Below are 13,817 nucleotides of genomic sequence, written 5' to 3'. Positions count from 1 at the left end.
TACGCAAAAGCCGCCGTCTGCGACGCTCGCATCTGGGTACCGCGAGCACTGTGCCGGTGATTGAAATTGAAATCCAGAACTTCGTCCTCGAAGCGCACGGGATCTCGTCAAGTCAGGATACGGCTGCGCTCCCTGAAGCGCTGCGCGGCTCCAAACAAGCAAGGTGTGAAGGTTTTCGACTCGTCAATGTTTCTCGTCGGCCAGTTAGTGTGCCCGAAACATAATTTCACCTGCGTTTTGTTATTTATCAAGCGCGGCATTGTAATAACTCGCACATACACTGCAATACGTTTGGGCATATTGGACGGACTGGGACGATTATTTATGTTGTTGCGCTCCCGCATGCCGATCGGCGGCTCGGCGCGGGCTGTGGGCGCGGAGCGACTGGCAGCGATATCAATATGGCCGACTCACGCGGCGCGGCACGTGGCAGCGGTCGTTGCCCTCGGCCGGCTACTACGATAGTGCGTAAACGAATACTCACCGCGCTCAAAGGATGATTTATTTTTTATTTTTTTCGAAACATTCTTTGTCGTTTTACTCGAAAACTAGCCTGAATTTTTTTTTTAAAAACAGTTGGGTTGTATTTGTATGATTTTATTAGATGCGTTGGTAAAGTATGATCAGTATAAAAAATAACACCTTATATACCATATTTTTTTACAATAATAAATTATCTATTTCCATGATGATAATATTATACTTAATTTCTTGTTTTATCTTAATGTCGTCTACTGCTGGGCTGGGCCGTCCAAAGCTGCCCATATCCAGGTGATTCGATTCTTACTTTAAGAGCTTTCATCTTATCTGTTCTTTATGATTGACAATTTATTGTTATCACAAAATTAGTCTCTTAGCCTTATTTCTTAACAAAAGAACGAGGAGCTTTACATTAATAGTTTTTAGCATTATTAAAAAAAACAATGAGAGTGTAATTATTTGTAAAATATCGAACTTAATGGCCTTTGGATTTGAACCATGTATTTGTCAGTTTGACGTTGACATTGACATTGATGTATTTCCAACCAAACGGCAAAATAGTAAAATTCACACTCCACTCAGTTTCAGACTGTATTTAAAGATTTTTAGTGTTAAAACTAGATAAACAACTCTTGAATTAATTCTTAGACAAACAAATTATTGAATATTAATATTGCGTCGCTGTAATTCAACGACCTTCAATAAGCATAAGGCGTTCTGAAGTACAAAATAAGGTTAACCTTAAAATATCTTACAGCTGATTGTGTATTACTGTTATTACAGTGCATGAAAGTTTCAAAAATGTGTAATAAAGGAGCTGCAGTTGCTGAATTATTTGCAAAAGCCATAGCTTCCACAAAAGGATTTGACAGCAATCTTCGAAAGGTAAAAAATTGCATTAAAAATAATCAATTCTTACATAACAAGAAAACCTTAGATCTTGATTAAATACACTTTTAATTCTAAATACCATAAATTTTCTTTCAGTTAACGGTGGTAAGCTGTGGAAATGGCAAGATGGTTACAGAATTCAAAGTAGGGCCAGAACATCTTAACCAAAGAGGCACCCTTCACGGAGGATTTATATCTCACCTGGTCGATGCTATCTCTACATATGCTCTGACTACCAATGACACTATAGAGACCAGGGGGGTATCCATTGACTTAAGTGTAACGTAAGTAGCTTATGTTTTATTTTATTATGATGATGGTTTGGCAATGAAATGGATTAGAGATGAAACGGATAGTGGTTTGGCCGGATACCGGATACCGGATATCCGGCGAGCTGCTAGGCCGGATAGCCGGATATCCGGCGGCCGGATAGTTGGCCCATTGTCTCGTTGTATGTCATGACGAGTTTAGCGCCGCCAGGTGCTTCGAACGCGATCAGTGGGTCTAGTAGACAAGTCACACTTTTCGAAAATCGAGTCCGTATCCGTCCGAATAGAATGTCAGATTTTGCCACTTGTCTAGGGGGCAGATCAATTCGAGCGATTTCGGTTGCCATCGTGAGTGTGTGGTTGAATAGGGAAAATTTAAATTAGTTTACTTGCTGCGTAATCTGACTGAACTGCATCATATTGTCATCAGACCATCAGTGAAAAAAAGATCGCCTAATTTAATTGGCTATATTTCGACATTAACAGATATTTATTTATTTAGTGCTAGCTTTCCGCCCGCGGTTTCGCCCGCTTGGAATTTTGTCTGTCACAGAAAAACTTTTCAAAAACCGGGATAATAACTCCTATCTCCATTCCCGGGACTCAAACTATCTCTATGCCAAAAGACAATGCCGGAAATTGGCGTCTTTTTTTTTTCGCGCGGCCTTCGACCAAACCTTGTTTTTTGATTACAAAATAGTGTAATAAACCAAACTTACTATGACATGTATACCCCTAAACTCAGTCTGAACTGAGTTACGAGCATTAGAAGTTTGATGATTTTACATACTAGATTTTCTTTTTGCCCGCAAGTTTTGTAAGAAATTGCAACAAAATAGTGACATTGTATGTGAAAACAAACAATACCATCCATTAAAGGCTCCAGACATCAGTATGCATCAGAATCAGCGCAATAAAAAAATAGCGCAAAATTTTGTTGCAATTTCTTACAAAACTTGCGCGGAAAAAGCAAATCTAGTATGAAAATCATCAAACTTCTAATGCTCGTAACTCAGTTCAGACTGAGTTTAGAGGTATACATGCCATAGTAAGTTTGGTTTATTACACTATTTTGTAATCAAAAAACAAAGTTTGGTCGATGGCCGCGCGAAAAAAAAAAGACGCCACCTTCCATACAAAATCTGGCATTGCCATTTCATCAAAGTCGGTTCAGTGGTTTAGGTGTGAAAGCAAGACAGACAGACAGACAGAATTACTTTCGCATTTATAATATTATTAAGTATAGAAGTATAGATTCGTCATTAGAGTGAATAGCCCTGAAAAAGAAAAGTTTTTTGAAAGGCCTTAATATGGCTTTTTTTGTATCTTTTTGGACTTTAATTATAAGCCGTTATTATTATAAGCCTTTTTATTGATATTTACCTCAAAGATTAATGTATTTCATTTTATTATAAGAAATTGTCGTAGTTTTTTAATATCCGGTATCCGGCCGGATAGTGAGTTACTATCCGGTATCCGGCCGGATAGTAAATTTAGGCCGGATATCCGGCCTACCGGATAGTTACCGGATATCCGTTTCATCTCTAAAATGGATACTTTACTTTATTTAAATTAGCTAACTCCAGTCTCCATCAACCAATTTTGGTTTACATTTGATAGCTGGGTAATTTTTTTAATGGAAATATTTATAGTCCAGTAGAATTAGCTTTTAAATCGGAAATAATTCCTACAAAAGATTTTATTGTTTTAATGGCTTCATTGCACATACGTAGATTTCAACGATTTAGGCGGCCAAAACCCAGTTTTCCAAAATCAATCTATTGAAAAATAAACCATGTACGCGGGTAGTACACACTTCCAGGAATACCATGGTACCTTTTTCAATGTTCAACGAGTGCAAATCTACCCTCTGGAGTAGTCTGAATGCGATAGTTCGCTTAACGTGTATGTATTTGTTTTCGGGCGCTCTTAAACTTACTACTTTTGTAAATTGCATATTTATTTTCAAAACCATTGTTTTCGAGTAACAGTGGTGGATTGCGATAATTAAGGATAGAGCCTATGTTTTTCAACAGTAATTTATGTAGTTTTTGTTTTCCTAAATATATTTAAAAATTGTCAAAGATAGCTGTATCAGAAATGAGATTTTTTTTGTATTTTTTATTTTAAAGTGGTCGTTTAACTAACTTCAGGGTCCGTCCGAGCAATAATTTCTTTATTTTTTAATAGTTTACATATTGTTCTTAAAATCTGTAAAAAAAATTGCCGCGGAAACCCGCGCTTTTTTAAATTAACAGCATTTGAAGATTTGGAGAAAAAATTGAGCAAAATATCATTTTATTGCTACTTTGTATTAAATCCATTTACTTTTTATTTTAGGCCTGTCTGGTGCCTCGGGTACTAAAGTAGTTACTCGGAATTACTTATTTGACCAGATACAAAGGCAAAAACCAAGTTTCAGTGATAAACTTGATTTTTATGAAGATTTTCTTTTGAGTCGTTATGGAGACACAGAAAATGCTGAAAAGAGTTTGAAGCAAAGTTCTTCTTATGTGAAAAGCTAATTCAAGAAGAGGTGTATGAAAGCCAATAAACATGAAAAAGTGTTTTTTAAAAACAAGCTGCAGAAGCCCCGAACAAGCATTTCCGGTCATATCGGCCTAACTTTGCTAGAAAGTTTTCTAGAAAGGAACGCAATGTAGATAGGCTTTTATTAACATCAGACCCCTTGATCAGCTCCAGGAGACACAATAAGACCTTCTCGCAAAGCATTCCTTCCTGAAACAATGGAAATGTTGATGTCTGCCAAGCCAAGTAGCAAGTAGTGACCCAATGAGGAATGCTCTCAAAGTGAGATTGATATACCTACCTACTTATTGTTATTTTATAAAAATACAAAAATTTGCCAAGTGCGTGTCGTTCCAAGCGCAGTGTAGGGTTCCGTAGTTGTCAGTCGTTACCATAATATATTTCATAAGCAAGCAATTACTTCATCTAAAGTCACTTTTAATATTTTCTTCTAAGGATTTTTTATTAAGTATGAAATTTTACACGAGTTAAACGACTATTACTCTTGAACTAACTGGTCTATCTTAACCGTCATAGTTTTCCTTAAAAGTTCATGCAAAGCACTATTATTATGAATTTTTCCAGATTTTTCAAACCAACACTTTAGTTTTTAGAGGGGGGGGACGCCATTTTCGAATAAAAAAATTATCACTTTAAACTTTAATATTTTGCAAACGGATCACTAAATCAAAAAATAGTCTTAGAAACCCCTAAGTCATTTTAAATGACCTATCCAACGATACCACACACGATGGGGTATCAATGATAACAATGAAACTTTTTAATATATATTTTTCTAAATTTCTATATTTAAGTGAAAAAATGTTTTATTATCATTCATAATAAAAGAAATCAGTCGAAAATGGTTTATTTTAATTTAATTTTGTACTTATAACTAATTTCAAGCAAAAAATATTTTTGGCCGCCTAAATCATTGAAATCTACCTATGTGCATTGGTTGCCCATTAAGACTCCCCTAAGTTTTCGACTTCGACGGAGTTGTGCTTAAGTGGTGGGGGCCCCCGAAAGGGGCATTTTTTCGGTTTTCCGGTTATACCGCGTAAAGGACTTACCCTATCAAAAAGTGGTCTTCATGACGGTTGAAGGGCACTTAATCCTGCATTGAATAAGACCAAATTCATATGTTTTGGACAAACCGTTCTCGCGCTAAAGTTCGGCAAAGTAGAAAATATACGTATAATTAATGACCCTCTCCATGTCCAATGGTTTGTTACCCACAGGCTTCCAAGTCTTGAAAAGGGCCACCTCAACCAGTGTAACCCTATCAAGGCTTACGAGCTTGATGCGCCTATCCTTGTTCGTCCCAGCCGTTCCTTAACTGCGGTTGCTGCACCTCTTCCTGGCACTCACCTGAACGACTCTGTGTTACCTACTGTGGCTGCCCCTCTTCCTTGTATCCTCCTGCATGACTACGTTGCCTAGCCGTATGCCTGGTCTAAGGTTCGACGCCAAAAATCAATAACAACAAGTTCATATTAAAATGCTGAAGAGTTTTTTGTTTGTTTGTTTGAACGCGCTAATCTTAAGAATTACTAGTTTGATTGAAATCATTATTTTTGTGTTGAATAGCTCATACATTGAAGAAGGCTATAGGATATATACAATCACTCTACGACTAATAGAGGCGAAGCAGTAAAGAAAAATGTTGCAAGCACGGGAAATATTATTTAAACTATTTTCACTCGTACGAAGTTGATTTTGTGGCGTCGAACCTTGGACCAGTCATATGGCTAAGCAATGAAATCGTACAGGAGGGTACAAGGAAGAGGGGCAGCCACATTAGGTAACACAGAGTCGTTCAGGAGAGTGCCAGGAAGAGGTGCAGCAAACGCAGTTAAGGAACGGCTGGGACGAACAAGGATAAGCGAATCAAACTCGTGAGCCTTGTTAGGGTTACACTGGTTAAGGCGACCCTTTACAAGGCTTGGAAGCATGTGGGTAACAAGCCATTGGCGTGGAGAGGGTCATTAATTATACGTATATTTTCTACTTTGCCGAACTTTAACGCGAGAACGGTTTGTCCAAAACATATGAATTTGGTCTTATTCAATGCAGGATTAAGTGCCCTTTAACCGTCATGAAGACCACTTTTCGATAGGGTAAGTCCTTTACGCGGTATACCCGGAAAACCGAAAAAACGCCCCTTTCGGGGGCCCCCACCACTTAAGCACAACTCTGTCGAAGTCGAAAACTTAGGAGAGTCTTAATGGGCAACCAATGAAGCCATTAAAGCAAAAAAATCTTTTGTAGGAATTATTTCCGATTTAATCAATTTTTGTGTTTAATTCTACTGGCCTATTAGTACCTATCACATTTTGCTTTATTTGAAAAAAGACAGCCTAATTTACATCTCTGTTCATTTGTCACAAGTAAAGTCCTAATTTTCCTCTATTTATAGTAACTATACACTGGATTTTTTTTATACTGCTCCATCTAAAAGATACTTAATAATTTCTTTTACTCTTTTTTTTCTTATTTTGAATTAATTCTTATATTGTTTAGAGAAATTACTGATAAAGTCTACCATGTTGTTCCAGGTTTATGAGTGCAGCAAGGGAAGGTGACAATATTGAAGTAGAAGCTGTGACTAGAAAAACTGGGAAAAAAATAGCATTCCTGGAAGTTGAAGTGCGCAATAAAGACAAAAATGTGGTTCTAGCAACAGGACGGCACACAAAGTATATAGGAATTTAGGTAATATTTTAAAATAAATGTACTGTAATTGTAATTTATGTAATTAAATGTTGATGTATCAACAACCTTTCAAATCATTGAATATACCAGTAGTGTAGGTAGATGTTAGTTAGCCAAAGATAAAATACAAATATAGGTACACTGGTAGAACTCTGTGTACTTTTAAGTAATACAAATTCATTCCTTTAATAAAGTTTTTTTGTTGAAATAAAACACCAATTTGTATTTTTTCATTTATTTTTTTCACATCGATACACAGAAGGGTGGTCCCATTATTACATGCAGAATTGACATATAGGGTCAAATATAAGAATATAAATCAAATTCATTCATCCAACATTGCCTACAAAAAGTTCTTTTAGAGGCTTTTTCCTAATAATTTAGATTTTTTTTAGTTTTAATCAAACATTGATGTTTTATCAATATGAAGCTATTCATTTCAAACAGTTAACTAAAATGAATATTGTGCTAGTGGGTTTTTCTGAAAATATTCATATTTTATGACTTCCAGTGAAAATGAATTTAGTTTCCAGTTAAAATGTTTTGTTAAGGATGTACTATGAGTAATAGGATTTGGGACTTATCAATTTTTACATAAATGTTTTTTGGAAAACCAAAATGTTGTTTATTTTTAAAGCCAAAACTCTTAATTTTGTCCTAAAATCATGATATCAAATTATTATTGTAATCAATCAATCTATGGGGAGTCTTATGTGTTTAATGTGTTATATTTAATTTTGTGAAAAATCATGAAAATATTGCCGAATCTGCGCGTAAAAATGGTTCACAAACATTCATGAAATGCTTAGTGCGCAAAGTAAGATAATAGAATTAGAACATAACATACAATACGAGTATTATAAATAGACTTTAAACAATATTAGAATGAATTCACTTAAAAATAGTATAAGTTGGTATAAGTCTAAATTGAGATGTAAGTTGAAATGCCTAACGTTAGAAAATTAACGCTAATTTCGAAAGCGGTACATTATAAATTATTAAAACAATTTAATCGCTCCATATCAATAAGGCGTGATCCATCTTTTCTAAGTAATTAATGCCATTTATTCAGGAAATTCACTGCTTACCTACTTGGGTGCCTGTACCAAAGCCTTTTTAACATGGATCGGATCAATTACAAATCAATATGGAATAACAGATCTTACAACGACAATACATCAAGATATGTGAACACTGAGAACACCAGTAAAACTTCTACAGACATCGATTTTACAACACTTAGAACATTTGCAAATAATGCCTGGCCAGACTGGAAATGCTGGCGCGAATTTCAACCAACTAGAACGTAAGTCGTCTATTATCCGCGGAGTTACTTCGAAAAACGTTATCCGAAGTTTCGATTGTTGCCAGCCTTCTCCGGTAAAGCAAGATGCCCGCATGTGCGACGGTGACAGATTCGAAACACCCCGAAACTACGTAAACAGCATTTTGCAGTAGATTTTCTATACTTGGAGGCCAAACGTGAAATCTGTAGCGTGTGGTACGAGCGGCCTATTTGACGGCAATAGCAACAGGTGAATAGCGTAGCGCTACAAAGGTTCGTTCATACAGTAGCCGGAATAAGTGCGCGTGCCGTTAGCTCCCAGTCTGGCCAAGCACTCATCCCCTTATTCAAACAACTTTAAAACAGTTCCATAATGCAGTTTTCGCTATTAAATGCCATGAAACACTCCGATTTCGCTGCGATGAAAACAGACACTCTTAAACACTGTCGTTTTAGTTATAACTGCGTTATGAAACTGTTACATTTTGTATGAATCAGGGGATGAAAGTATTAAAATTGAAACGTCCACAAATATCCTGGTTACAACACTTAGAATATTTAAACACCGAGAATAATGATATTGAAATTGAAATCCTACAGACATCGATCGGTTGCGTGAACGCCAAGATTTTTTCAGGCGCCGTAGACACGGTTTACGAGCTGCTCAACTTGACCTGACCTCAAACCTGACCGTGCTTGCTAAACTTAATTAATTGCGATTATTTTGCTTCATAACAAAACGTACACAATATTCCCATGCATGAAACGTTCAGCGCTTGAAAAAACCGTTATGTGCACGCACCTTAAGGTCCTTTATACACTGTGACATTTTGCAGTAATGCAACGATGCAGTCGCACGGTATCGCTGCAAAAACTCGTAGTGTATAAAAGGCCTAAGGAAAATAATTGTAAATATTCATAAAAAATACCTCCTTCCTTATTCATAAAAACTAAAACACATGAATGAACATTTAAGTTTGATCTTTCATCGTTGATAGACAAGTAATCATTTATCTAAAACGGTGTCATACTCATAATTAAAAGCGCAGTTAATTTTTATGAATAAGGTCAGTAGAAACCATTATAATTGAATTCACTCACGTCGTCTTACAACATTTTATAACTTCATAAAATACACAGAATGTCGATAAAATTGTAATTTATATATGTCGATATTATTATAATTCTAACAAGCACTGAGAATGTATAATAATTGAAATCTTAAACTAGTGCCTAATACCTATCACAAAAAAAATAATCACGCGTTGAACACCTGTTTAGAATGTCATTCCCATTAACTAGTGATCAACGCGCGTTTAACTTTTTGTAGTAACGTGGTAGAGTCACTCGCAGCAACGTTCTTATATCAACTTTAATCTTCATAAAAATATGAAGTCGTTTGAAACAGACTGATATTTTGAACTTATTGAAGATTTAATTAGATTTATAAATGTTACTACAAGTGGCCTTTAAATCTTTGTAAACACTTAAATGTCACAAAAAAATCCCACATCGTCAATCTTACTACACCTAGAACTAGAATACGATTAAAATTTAAATTCTACAGGCATCAATCTTACAATCCCCTATCGCCCTAGTGGCTAAATACAGAGAATACCATAAAATTGAAACTTCTACCGGCTTTCATTTGGTATGTAATGTCACTGGTCAAACTGTGTTCTCAAATGTAACTTTGATCTTAGATGGATTCATGGCATACTGTAAACACAATCGTCAAAGATGTTAGATAGGTACAATCTTGTAAAAATGAATTTGACCATTGACATACCTACCACCTTTACATGTGAACACAGAGAATATCATCAAATTCTATTTTCTACGGACAAAAATCTTATGTCACCTATATAATAATAGCACAATATGACGTGCCCCAAATAACAGCTAAAGAGTACCTACAATGTATTTAGTTTGCATTCAAATGTCCATGTTAATGTATATCCATAGTTAAGTAGTCCATCCATAAAGTTCTGAATATCAGATCCATCGCATCGTCATCATCAGCAGCATATCAACCTCACTTCACCATCACTTAATAGATTATTACATCTAAGTTAGAATTAGAATCAACTACACCTTTAACACTTACTTTAATGAACTATTTTATTAGACTAGAATCTAGTCTAATAAAATAGTTCATTAAAGTAAGTTAATTATGCAAATGCATAAATGTTGTTTAGATTGAAGAATTCGGTCCCTACAACATCTTTGTAAAAGGCATGAAAAAAAAGTGAACGGTCGGGGGTCGCAAAAATTTTTTTCATGCTAGGGGGGGTCGCGTCATGAAAAAGGTTGAAAAACACTGGACTAGATTAATTTGTTTCTACTTCACCTACATCGCTTAAATTATGTGACTACATAGTACTTATATTTTATATGGAATCAATTGTGTTGAAATAGATAGATGACATAACTTATAATAAAACTGATATCATAGTCATGATGGTTCAGGATTGCAGGATTATTTATTGTGAAAGAGCCTTGTAGATACTTAAAATTATAGAAAAGAAATACTAAGTACCTACAAAAAGGAATCAATAATTATGGCATATTACTTATGACTTAATCTAAAGATAACTTCCTTATTAATATAATAAAATCTTACATTCCTATTGATTAAGTAATTGATTAACATAGACATCTAGATTTTCAAAAAGTGCTATTTAGTAGGTACTTAATGTTACATCCATTATGCATGCATGAATGGTTTGCATTAGTAGAATTATTCAATCTGCCATCGTGGCACTTTAAATTGAACTTCTAATCCCGTTTGCAAGTTTCTTCCAGGTATTCAATGCGCTTCTTAAGAGAGTCCAGGGTGGCTGCGAGGTCATACTGAGAGGATTCCAATTTGTCTACGCGTTCGTCAGTATAGTCGGTGCTAGCCTCTTCGCCTCCTAAGATGTCAAGATCTCTACGTGCGCGGCGTTTATTCCTTTCAATTTCATTTTCAGCACACGTTTCGCAATCTACCCAGAATCGAAGATCCATTGCCGGCAGGTCATCGCATGAAATAAGTCCATCTTGTAATTCCGGAAGCAAAAATACATTTTCTGCAATAGTGTCGATATTGTCGCCATTGTCACACAAAATACGCGCGAGACTCGTTTTCTTGATCTCTTTCAGCTGGTCAGGTTTGAACATAGCAGGGTTTTCGTACCACAATCGGTCACCATCTCGCGAGCGTTGGAACTGTTCCAAGAGCAGGCATTTAAACAGTGGGCCAACTTTACCACCTTCAACTTGCTCCTCGAGGACCCCGCCGACCCAAACATCAATATTGTGCACCGATCCATACAATTTCTGGAGTTTATCACGAATGCCCTTATCCGGAATTTCCGTTGCCAAATCGTCGAAAGATTCGACTTCGGTCATGTTGCAGAACTGTCGCCACTTCGTATACGGGGGAATAGCGTGGTCCCGGCCTCTTTGAATGTTAATCGCAGCCAAATCAAGAGCAACAGCATGAGTAGCATAGAAGAGTTTCTCAGTGAGTTCAGAATTCAGATTTTGGGTTGGTGTTTTAAGCTTGGCGGGAGTCATAAACATTCCACGTAGTAATGGGTCAACGCCACCCTCATCAACTAGACGCCAGGGGGAGAAAAATGCATCGCGCAGTTTTAGGTTACCTTGAGGAATAGTTTCGAAGTTTTCATCTAAGCGGTGCAGAATAGGATTGATCATAGTATGGCCAAATCTTAGTGCAGCTGTAGCAAATACGTTAGAAATCGAAGGATTAACGTCAGAATCATAACCGTTATAAGATCCTAACTGTTCATACCCATCCGGACCGAGAATGATGGGTAGCCAATGCGTGTAAGTTATATGTTGGATTTGAGCACCGATTACTTTTCGTGCTTCATGGTACACTTTATCGCCATCCCAGAACGGATTGAGGGCCTTAAGCTGACTAGCGATTCGGTTATGTTCTCGCATCCAAATAGTATGCATAGCAGCTAGACCAATCTGTTCATTAGCGCGAATATCACCAGCAACAAAACAGTTACGGTTACTTTCTTCGAGGTTCCGTCTACAATCCATAGCATTGATACCAATAGTAGGTAAAAGTGGCTTCTTTCCGGGGAAAGTAGCACCCACGCGGAGTAATCCATTGTCATTTGTTAAGTCACGCAGATCTTCAGCAACACTTATTTCAAATCCATAAACCTGAGATGCGTCGATAAACGAAGTCAATTGGTTGATTTGTTCTCGAGGCTGGAGTCGTCCAAAGAGTACTGAAGTCGCCCCAGATCCGCAAACCGCACTTGTTCTAATAAAATCAATGCATCGCCGATTGCTGATTCTGGGATCATTGGGTGGAACATCGATTGGGAAGCATGGAGCTGCGTAGTCGCAAGTTTTTTTGCAATCAACGCCGTCCCACGTCTGTGAACTCACTGACGGTAAAGCATGATCAAGATCGTGATCCAGCCATTGTCCCCACTGCATCACCATATGGGATACTTCAACATCTTGTGAAATTTCAGTCGTGGTAATTATTTCGGTGGATATTAATCGAGCCACTGGAAGAGTAAATCCGTTATATTTTCTGTCCTTATTCCATCCAACGGGCTGGCTGAATCCATTTTCATAGATAGGAAACAGAATTCTTCGGAATCCAGTCAATGAGGCTCCCCACATTGGATTCGCAAAATTGTTACAACCTCCATCGATACTGCGATATTTACTATGGAAGCACATATCAGAACAGTCTCGTTTCTCTCTATGTGCTACACATCCAGATAAACGCGCTATTATCTCTAGGTGATCACCGGATAATACATTTTCATAATGAAATGGATCTGCCGAAGTAACTGAAAGACCGACTTCTATATATCCTTTTACTTTGTCAAGAGTTCTGTCATATATTTCTGCAGCGCGAGCTATTTCTCTTTCGGGTGCATTAGGGAATCTAGTGATTCTATACAAGTCACTTATGGTTGAGACAGAAGTTTTCTTGGTAAATATCTCATCTACAGTTCTAGCAATGGCCTGATCAACGTCTCTGGTTGCTTGAGTTATAGCGATGTTAACATACTCATCCCCAGGAAGTATGTGGTTTTTAACGGTCAAAAACACAGAAGCAGTATCATGTCCATATTCATTAAAAGCATGACATTCATACCGACCGGTATCGGATACAGAGAGATTTTTAATAATCAAACTTCCAATTAATGTGATTGAGATTCGATCATCCAGAGTTAATCGTGAGCCATCTTTACTCCATTCGATTGTTGCAGGTGGTTCGCTTTCAATCTCACATGGCAGTTGCACTGCCGTGCCCTTAAATGCATCGCCATCTTCAGGTTTTAGAAGAATACGTGGAGGAATCACTTTAAATTCCTCTATCTTAAGGATAGCCGATATTTCGGTGAGTCCTTCGGCATTTTCGGCTCGGCAGTGATAAATACCACCGTCGTCATTTGTTACTTCAAGAATAGTTAGGGTTTCGTTGTCATTGGTCAAAAGTATATTTGGACTTGCTTCCAAATCTAAAGTGTTTCTGTACCAGGTGATATTTGGTTTAGGGTGTCCTCGCGCCTTGCAGGTGAAATTCACGCTATCTCCGACAACTGCTTGGACATCTTTAGGTACCGTAATAAACGCAGGTGTAGCTGAAACAATATATT

The 13,817-nt window shown here is 37.0% G+C and overlaps 2 protein-coding genes across 2 annotated transcripts in view; one reads left to right on the top strand and one right to left on the bottom strand.

Annotated features, from left to right (window-relative positions):
* Positions 1-1,032: 1,032 nt before the first annotated feature.
* LOC135086524 (acyl-coenzyme A thioesterase 13-like) lies at positions 1,033-7,109 on the top strand. The gene is made up of 3 exons (XM_063981254.1): positions 1,033-1,365; positions 1,468-1,655; positions 6,728-7,109. Exons 1-3 carry the CDS (start codon positions 1,267-1,269, stop codon positions 6,882-6,884), a joined length of 444 nt encoding a protein of 147 aa, XP_063837324.1. The 5' UTR covers positions 1,033-1,266; the 3' UTR covers positions 6,885-7,109.
* LOC135086499 (peroxidasin) overlaps positions 7,104-13,817 on the bottom strand; it is an 81,851-nt gene continuing 75,137 nt past the window's right edge. The window contains exon 7 of the mRNA XM_063981220.1: positions 7,104-13,802. Coding sequence (XP_063837290.1) covers positions 10,948-13,802 — 2,855 coding nt within the window. The 3' untranslated portion in view covers positions 7,104-10,947. The remainder of the gene's footprint in view (positions 13,803-13,817) is intronic.

The sequence above is a fragment of the Ostrinia nubilalis genome, chromosome Z, assembly GCF_963855985.1.
Source record: "Ostrinia nubilalis chromosome Z, ilOstNubi1.1, whole genome shotgun sequence".
NCBI classification, from domain to species: Eukaryota; Metazoa; Arthropoda; class Insecta; order Lepidoptera; family Crambidae; genus Ostrinia; species Ostrinia nubilalis.
Note: the sequence above shows the minus strand (reverse complement) of the source record. Positions and strands in the feature narration are given on the sequence as shown.